Here is a 10100-nt window from a genome sequence, read left to right as displayed (position 1 = left end):
TATGCAGAAGCTAGGTACTATGTCGTACCTTTAAGTAAATGGGGATACAATCTGCAATGATGTAATATCCTTTTGTAGTTTTGCTTTGCAAGATATATATATATATATATATATATATATATATATATATATATATATATATATATATATATATATATATATATATATATATATATATATATATATGTATAGTGTGTATCTCTTTATGTACTATATCGTATATAGGTATTATTGCCTATATACGAAATGCCATAAAGATTTGAGTACGATAGTACTTATCCAAATAATATCTGTATTGCAAACATTTAGGATTTTAAATAAATATGACAAAAACGTAAGCTCCTGAAGAAAAAGACGCAAATAATAATGTACGAAATGCCATAAAAGATTTGCAGTAGATAGTACTTATCCAAATAATATGCTGTATTGCAACATTTAGGATTTTATAATAAATATGACAAAAACGTAGCTCCTGAAGCAATAAGACGCAAAATAATCAATTTACCAAACCTAGAGAGAGAGAGGAGAGGAGAGAGAGATACGATGAGAGAGAGAGAGAGAGAGTCGGATGGCGCCCGGGAACGAGAGAGATAGAGAGAGAGAGAGAGAGAGAGAGAGAGAGCCGGTATTGGATATGTTAATTATTATTATTTCCTAATTTTGCTACTTTTATTACTACTGTTATCATTCCTTAATGCAACTGTCATGAGGACTGACGAAGACTATTATTATTATTATTATTATTATTATTATTATTATTATTATTATTATTATTATTATTATTATTATTATTATTATTATTATCTGGACGTAAATGAATATCCCCACGAACAGCATAGGCAGACCGGCAGCAGCAGTAGAAGTGCTTATGAGAGTCATTACGTAATAGTCACAGTTGAAGAAACTGCTCAGCAGAACTCCACATCCAGCCATTCTTCTTCCCATTAATACCTTGATATCTCATAATCGTAGTGATCCCAAGCCATAACGTCGGTACATAATTAAGAAAGCAAATTCCCTCTTAATTGCACTCGCCATGACCCCCCGGAGGAAATTATCTCCGAAGCAAATTACAGGGCACATAAGAGATAGGGCCAGGAGTAATCGATGCAAACTGCATTGCCCAATTACCTAGGTAAACACACGGCTTGGGTGGCATGCTTTTGTCGAAAGGTAAGATTATTAATAGTAATGATGATTATGATTATTATTATTTTTTTTTTTGGGGGGGATGGTGTCTATCACAGTCCTCCTGGTATTTATAGTGTAGGGTTCCGGGTTGCATCTTGCCTCTCTAGAAGTCCATCACTTTTCTTACTATGTGCTCCGTTTCTAGGATCACACTCTTCTGCATGAGTCCTGGAGCTACTTCAGCCTCTAGTTTTTCCAGATTCCTTTTCAGGGATCCTGGGATCGTGCCGAGTGTTATTATGATTATGGGTACAATTTCCGCTGGCATATCCCATATCCTTCTTATTTCCATTATCAGGTCTTGATACTTATCCATTTTTTCCCTCTCTTTCTCTTCAACTCTGGTGTCCCATGGTATTGCGACATCAATGAGTGATACTTTCTTCTTGATTATTATTATTATTATTATTATTATTATTATTATTATTATTATTATTATTATTATTAGTAAATAATAATAAATAGTAGAAAGAAAATTAACAAAGTAGAAGTGAAGAATAGCGGGATCCGATATGTTTAATACAACACAGATATTGTCCACAAACTATTTTGGTTATTTTTCGTTCGTTATGACGTTGGAGGAACCGTTTTATGTCGCCCAACATATTAGATATGTTTAAGTGTTAACTGCGACCCGGCGTTATAAAGTCAGAAATATCAATGCTGATGTAATAATAGAAATATAAAATTATGGGGAAGAATCATGAAAATATTACAGGGTATATTCCTGACGTAGTATTTTCTCCGTAATTTAATCCGCTGATTTGTGGCCATGACAACAGTTTAATTGGCTGTTTTGTGGCCATGACAGTAGTTTAATCAGCTTTTTTGTGGCCATGACAATAGTTTAATCAGCTGTTTTGTGGCCATGACAGTAGTTTAATCAGCTTTTTTGTGGCCATGACAGTAGTTTAATCAGCTGTTTTGTGGCCATGAAAATAATTTAATCAGCTGTTTTGTGGCCATGACAACATTCTCCCACAAATTTTCGTAAGAATATATTGAAAACTCTTTATTCTGTCAACGTAATACCAGAGCAATGTGTGAAGGCAACACAAATTGATAATAGTCATGGTGGATGTTGAAAATCGACGTGTAAAATCTAATGAACTGGCGTATACGTGTAAGAATCCTCTCCAGAAAGTTTCATCTAAACCTGCAGATAATTAATTTACCTTAGGAACTATAACAGACCGAAGTAGGAAAGGCGGCCCTATGGGGTTATTTTGAAACGTAAGCGCATTTATTCTGGGTATTTTTTTTTCGTACCAATATGCAAACAAGTCGATACAGAAACGGCTTCTTTAATGGAAGTTGAAAAGATGAAGCAGAAATACGCATATTCCATATATTCCTGGGGTTTTTTTTCCAAGCAAACGATATAAAGGAGGCAACGAGCAAAATCATATTTGGTGGAAAAGAAGAAGAAGAATAAGAAAACACACTCACCTTGATTTCATCAAAGGTGACTGGGGTGGTCCTGAAGCGACCAGTCCTGTTCATCTTCTTCTTGATGGCCCTCTTGTAGGCATGTGGATGGGGCTCGACAATTCGGTTGAGCCTCGACAACGGCTCCGGGTAAACAGCATCAATTTCTCGCCGGTAATCCTTGGGAGGTGTCGACATTTTGATCGTTAGCTTATCCAGACTGGCGGTGGTTTTTATTTATTTATTTATTTTTATAATGTTCTTTCAGGTAGGATAATTTCCTTTCACACGTGGTGAGACTCTCAAAGGTTGTCTCTTAGAGGCAACAATAAGTGACCTTTTTTTCTTTCGGTCTCTTCTCACACTATTCCAGAACTCTGTTTCTGGTTAACAACTTTTTAATATATTCCTGTTTTCTTATATAGGACTTCTTATATAGTGGCATTCATAACGGGTATTTTGCTTCTACTCAGAATTGACGGATATCTGCTGTTGTACACTTTGGCATAAAAAAACACTTTTATTTCCTTTCGGTATTTTGATTTCTGCCTTAATTTCTTGATTCAAGTGACTTACTTGCATGAAGGTGTAGGCGTAGGAGGTCTTCCTGTTTTCGGTTTCCCTTTTTGGAATGCCAAATGAAGGCACAGAGCGAAACGAATAGTATACCAAATATTAACCAACGAAATTTTCTTCAATTTTTTACTCCACTTGAAAACTTCACTCCAAAGAAGAGGCGAGGAATAATCTCAACATGAGAAAAATATAACTATGATATAACAAAAGCCTGATGTTCCCAGAACTTAAGCGACTTTAAAAGGCACATTCAAAGGCACTTCATAACTTTGGTTCACTTTTAGGCAAACTAAAGAAAGCCTGGAAATGCGTGTTGTTGTGAGTATTAGATTCTTTAACAACCACTAAAGAATACTAGCGATTCTCCGCCATTGAACAAGATACACTGCCACACACTTTCTAAATGCAAAAATTTCACTCGTTGATTACGCATCTATAGATAGGTTGGGTAGCTTTTTTTAGTGACATATATTTCTGCAGTAACATTACAAATGGCTAAATATCTTCCGAGCTATGCTTATGTATGCGTACACTTCCTACGGATCACACTATTCACAGTAATGTCATGGTAATCAAAGGGATCTAGTCTCGAGTAACACATTTCAACTTCATCATATTATAATGACAGATAAAAAATGGCATTGATTAAACATGGGTACTTTGTGTAAATAAGGTAACTGTGTGGGTTCACTTATCACAGAAAAATTTCGTTATTGGATAACCGAACGAACAAGGAGGCAGAGTGCAACAAGATAAAGATCCAGAATACACAGATCGCGATAAGAGAGTGAGGGGACAATAAGGGAGAGATGGAATCACGTGGTGCTGTCGACTCAGGCGCACTGTTGTGCTAGTGAAGGGGGTGATGGTGACGCCGGTGATCTCATGCCCTTTTCATTTTCGCTCTTTATTTTTGCCAGTTTCTTTCCTGAAGGTGGAGGTCCTGCTGGGCCCAACCTGCAGAGGAAGAAACGAAAATGTGCAGTAGTTTCTGAAATCCACATTAAAAACAATCGAATAAAATTCCAACGAAAGAAATATATATACAGGAAAATATCTAAAAAAAAATAAGTAAATGTATTAATGTACTGAAAAATAAGTATATAGATAGTTAATATTGCTACGTTCCTTTGAATAGGTAAAATAAATTGGGTTGTAAAACGTGGCCAACCATGATGTCATCATGACAACAACATGACACGAGTCTTACTTGTAGCATAGGCTGTCACCTTATAGCTTTTATAACGACAAGTGAACAAAGGCAGCTTTAAGGAACTTCAAGAGATCTTTGTTAGTTCCGCAACTTCGTTCAAGTTTAGGTGAAGCGCAGGATTTTCTGAGAATGTTATATCTATCATTTGCTGCAAGTGCCATGAGCTGCACGAAATCATTTCATTCCTTGGTTTAACTGGGTCTTTCATGGTATGTCTGTCTTGAAATTTCTATGATAGGAGCTGGTTCATCAGATATGTGCTGTAATGTCATCGCAATTGTAGCAAAGCTTTCAGGACTGGGAATACTTTGGGGGTCTTGGAAATATATGCGATGTTTTGGAACGCCAGGAGTGAACAAACGATTGAAAGCACGCCGGAGGTGAGAAGGGCTGGCGATAGGGGTTATAAAGATTTTAACTCGTTCAAAATAACATTATTCGGGACTAATAATTACAGTTATTTATTACAAAATATTCTTGTCAGAAGAGATTTTCAAATGTCATTATCATAAAATGATCTGTACTACGCAAATTGTGGGGTTGAAGCTAAACTGTAACAAAACTCTTAAGTACGAGTACGATGATGAGCAGGTCTAGGACATTGGATCCCACCCTACCCAGAGCTTCTCTTTAACCACATACAACTCTTCTAAAATTCCAAAAGTTATTCTTGATTTCTGATTCACTTTGGAGAACATCAGGTATATGCACTTCTCAAATGCACAATAACTGTTCACAGAAAAGGTCGATCCTGATATTTTGGAGGCTTGCCTATCCTGAAGCAATGTATGAATTCGTTTTGTCTTCCATGCAGTGAATATTATTCCCATTTGGTCTTCAGCAGCTGATTTGAAACTTATATTGGTCGACAAAAATTTGCAGTTCTGTTGAGTTTCTCATCCTTGGTCCTTATATTTCTCTCTGGCACGACACCATCATTAAATTAGCTCATGTTTTGCATGTGTATATTTCATCATTCTCATCATCTTTTGCATTCAAATCTTTCAAGATTATACCATCCCCATGTATATGACACTATGTAAACAGTTAATTCTAACAGTCTCATGTTTTCTTCAGCGAGAATGAAGACAACGCAGTTGTGCAAAAATAATACTTATCATGTGACCAAATCGTGGAAGATCATCTTAATCCCGTTTTTTAATAATTGGAAGTTAATACTGGGTTTTTTTTATTTTTTTTTTATTTATTTGTGTATTTTTTTACGAATCTAATATTCTCACGTCTTAGTTAACTGGTTGTTTATCGTAGATATTTCAACTTCATATTCATATGATATTTTGTCATTTATCATATTTGTTTTTCTTTTTTATTTTTGTTTCAGAATATACTTCTCGACTTCCTTTTCTGTACTGGGCTGCTTTCCATGATTGGGATTGAAGCATTCTGCCTTTCCAGTTTGAATTGTAGTTTGGCTTGTGATACTAACAACAATAATAAGGACAATATGGAAGACCACCTGTATATTCATACCTTTTGCACAGAGGAATGCATACTGCAGCTTTTGGTTACAGCCAAAAATGTACCTCCTTCACTATTTCAAGGATAATGCGACACAAAGAATTCATTCATGATCGTTTCGTTAAATCTACAGTACTTTCTCAAAGGTTTACGTCGATTATTTGTAAGCCTCTGATTCTTCATGCATTTAACAGAGAGCTGACTGAAAAAAAGTCACGGGACTCAAGTACTATCTTATTTATTACATAGCTAAGAAGAAGTCTCAAAGTATGAGGAAAAATAATACAAGAATAAGTAACGGGAAATTTTGGAAAAGTATACATGAAAAACTAACAGTCGCAGGAAGAAGCATAAAGAAAGAAAGAGATTATTAAAAACTCGAGCACCGAAGTACACAGTGACGTTTTGTTGTAGTTAATTTTTTCAAGCCACGGACCACCAAGATTTGCCACATTTTAATACTGAAAGGAAAAGATGAAGGAAAATGGAAGGCAATGTGTTGCGCACTTCGATTTCGACTCGAAGCAACTTGACCTACATCGTACACAAGGATCGTCATAAGATATTGAAGGGAAATTCCTCGAAAAGCTAGGATTCTCTCATTACTGAAGTCTCTCTCTCTCTCTCTCTCTCTCTCTCTCTCTCTCTCTCTCACGTCTCTCTCCTCTCCTCTACTCCTCACTCACTCACTCACTCACTCACTCACTGCACTCACACACCACACACACCACACACTAACACACATGATTGCTGGACTTCTTTGCATAATGTGAGAAATGTGGAAACTGCTAAAATTAATGTTGGGAGTATATGAAAAGTGACAAAGTGATGAGAAGGCTGTTATATATTCGAAAGTCGAGAGAGGACGGAGTAAAGTAGTAGGTACAGATTTCAATGTGACAGAAGCCTTAGAACGAAAGGGCCCCTGAACATGTAACGAGTCTTGGCATAGACGATTAAATGTAGGGCCTTGGAATCGGCAGTGGGACGGTTTGGAGAAAACGAATTACTATGCGATGATAACAGTAATAATAAAAGTGGTTTCTTCCCTCATGCCCTTGAAGAGTACAGAAACAATAGGAATAGTAATGATAGCTTGAAGACAGTACCTTTTTGTTGTCTACGAACAACAGAATGGTGCATCTTTGTTGTTTTAATACAAGAAGTTTGTCTCCAGGAACATCTGATAGTAGTGGGAGCTCCCTTTCTCTTATACTGTCATAACTTCACGAACAAAATTATACATTAGTTTGTTCATTTATCTTCCCGCCCCTTATTTCTTTTACGTAAACTTCATTGTTTGAGATTTTGCAAATCATTATCAACAAGACATATCTCAGTCAACTTAGTGAAAAGTATTAGGTTTTCCCGATTATACTCTATACACACACACACACCACACACATGTATTATATAATTATATATATATATATATATAATATATATTAATATATATATATATATATATATATATTTATATATTAATTATTTATTTATTCATATATACCCCCGTAGAGTGGATATATGTCGAGAAAGAAAGAGAGATGCCATGCGTATCATACCAATTCTAGAATGCAAAGAAAACAGAGGATTTCCCTCCTTATAGCAGTCAAGAAACACCACCATATCCGCTTGCCAACAACCGCAGACGCAAGGGTCTTACAATCCGAGCAGCAGCCGTGTCTCTGAGTTAGATCCGATTTCCACTATTGAACGAGAGATGGAAAAGGGGTGGGGGACCCCGGCTGCCTATCCAACCTGACTCCCCTTTAGGTCCTCGGGAAGCCCACGGATGCCCCCTTCCCGTCCCGAGTAATCCAGCCACTCGCTGTTCATAAAAAAGGGAAATAGATTCCATGTCGCATTAGGTCACTCTTTCTCTCTCTACTTTAAAATGTCCTTTATAAACCAAATTCCTCGTAGCATTATTCCAAAATATTCCAAAGAGATTAATTATATTTACAGTTAGTTTCCGCAAGCGCGCGCACGAGAGAGAGAGAGAGAGAGAGAGCGAATAATCTAAGAGTACGCTAGAAGAGAAGCGTAGTTGATGAACACCCATATATCTTTTTTTTTTTTTTTTTTTTTTTTTTTTTTTGGGGGGGGGGGGGGGGGGGGGGAGTTGCTGGAGTGTTATGAGAGGTGGTCTTAATGGGCCGCCTAATACCGGGGGATGCATGCCACGCTACAACCTGTGTGCCTTGAAGTCTTCATATTTGAGTGTGGGCAATTCCAGCTTATGCAGACCGAATGAGAGCGCTGCCTGCAGGATGGGGCGATTTCAACATAAGCGAGTTTTCAGCTGACTGTTGATCAGATTTGAGTAAACTGTCGTGGCAGCGACTATTGACACCCACGAATGGTGACAAAATTGTCAAGTTGATCTACTAGTCCATCATCATATCTTTTGCTTTTTCCCTTTTATTTCTTGACCGCTATTTTTCTCTCAATCAGCAGGTCAACCGTCAGTTTGATCCCATTCATGCTCTTAGGTAAAGCATTATAGGTTCGGAATATTCCTGAAGAGCCGCCATCAACAAGCATAATAAGAAACGTAGATTACATTAATGTGTCCGGTTGAGTTTAGACTGATTTCTCCCTCTAGTGAATCAACGAAATGTATATGATGACGTAGTGCTGCTCTTCATTGTAAGGTCAAATGGCTTAACCTAATTCGTACATGACTGCGCACTGCTTTCATTCAACCTGCTGTTTGCCTTTACAGAATTAATCGAAAAGTTGCAGACTACAGGTTGGCGAATATTTATCGGTATCAAAAGGTTATTTCATTAAAGCTTACAGAAATTGTTCTCAACTCTCATCACACAAATTTTCCACCAGTAGCGCTTGAGGATTGCCCTTCAGCTAATAAGAATAAGCTTTGCTGCTCTTTTAAATGCCTGCCTTTGTTTGCCTTCGGTAATTCGAGTACCATAAATTTGAAGGGCTTCTGAACATTATCCAATATAAGACCTTTAATTTAGTGGTTTAAGTCGTCCAATGAAATTATTGATCTTCCTTTCCATTCACTAAATTCTGAAAAATTTAACTGTCTGCATCAGCACTCTTCAACCCTAGTATTATTGACTTTCAGGCAGGTCGAATTTATTTCCTCTTCAACTCGGAGTAACCCTAAACTTTTGCACTCCTGTGACCCAAATTTCTCGGTTAACATACTGTTTAACATTGAAAAAGGCTTTTCTCCCCTCTCCCCCCTCGAACGGTGCCTTTATTGTGCTTATTTTTCATTTTGTAAGCTTTCAAAATGTTGACTTGAAAGCGGATAGATAAGGGAGACTAGACTGCCTTCTTCATGGGAGGATCTGATTGATATTAGCCAGAAGATTCTGCAAAGTGTTGGGTGTTGCTTTCCCATGAGGGTATAGGAGGGTGACGAGATCAATGGCCCCTTAGTGCCTGAGGATTTCCCATGGCCATAGGATGTTCTCGTAAGTCTTGTCGATTTTGAAAGTGATTTTTCTTTGTGTCCGAGTGCCAGGATTAGGAGGGTCATTATCTCTTGACCGGGTCGCTCAAAGGATGCTTAAATAAAAGGGTATGTTGAAGTTTTCGAGAGAATCAGGTTTTCTTTCAAATATGTGAGTCATTGCTGAGTGAGATCAAGCATTTTCTGACTGTTGGAGACGGATTTATGGATTAAGGAATGCACGTACTTCCAAAGTTTGGGTGAAATGAATAATAGGTGTGTGAAAAAAATCTTCTGTTTATTTTCGTTTCTGTTTCTGCACAATTTATTACACATAACTCTTTTCCGCCATCGGTGAGTTTTGTTGTGGTATCGCCAGAGTACAGAAATAGATAGATAAAAACGTGAAGGGAAAACACAAAGATGCATGACTCCCAAAGTATGTACCTTATCCTCTTTGTGCATCAAGGGTTCCAAAGACATCTCTATTAATACTTTATCCTCTGACTATTTTAACTATTTGAATTTCATTTCTCTCTCTCTCTCTCTCTCTTCTCTCTCTCTCTCTCTCTCTCTCTCTCTCTATCTATATATATATATATATATATATATATATATATTATATTATTGAAAGAAACCAAAAACTTGTGTATAACTCTTCTCTCTCTCTCTCTCTCTTCTCTCTTCTCTCTCTCTCTCTCTCCTCTCTCTATATATATATATATATATATATATATATATATATATATATATATATATATATTATTTATTATTGAAAGAAACCAA

At 36.8% G+C, this 10100-nt stretch overlaps 1 protein-coding gene across 2 annotated transcripts in view; it reads right to left on the bottom strand.

The window, feature by feature from the left end:
• The window catches only part of LOC135220916 (uncharacterized), a 181051-nt gene that overhangs the window by 98074 nt on the left and 72877 nt on the right, over positions 1-10100 (bottom strand). For both annotated transcript variants that reach the window (XM_064258549.1, XM_064258550.1), the window contains exon 2: positions 2641-4152. In XM_064258549.1, coding sequence (XP_064114619.1) covers positions 2641-2817 — 177 coding nt within the window. In that variant the 5' untranslated portion in view covers positions 2818-4152. The remainder of the gene's footprint in view (positions 1-2640; positions 4153-10100) is intronic.

Source organism: Macrobrachium nipponense, chromosome 2, assembly GCF_015104395.2.
Source record: "Macrobrachium nipponense isolate FS-2020 chromosome 2, ASM1510439v2, whole genome shotgun sequence".
Lineage (NCBI taxonomy): Eukaryota > Metazoa > Arthropoda > Malacostraca > Decapoda > Palaemonidae > Macrobrachium > Macrobrachium nipponense.
Note: the sequence above shows the minus strand (reverse complement) of the source record. Positions and strands in the feature narration are given on the sequence as shown.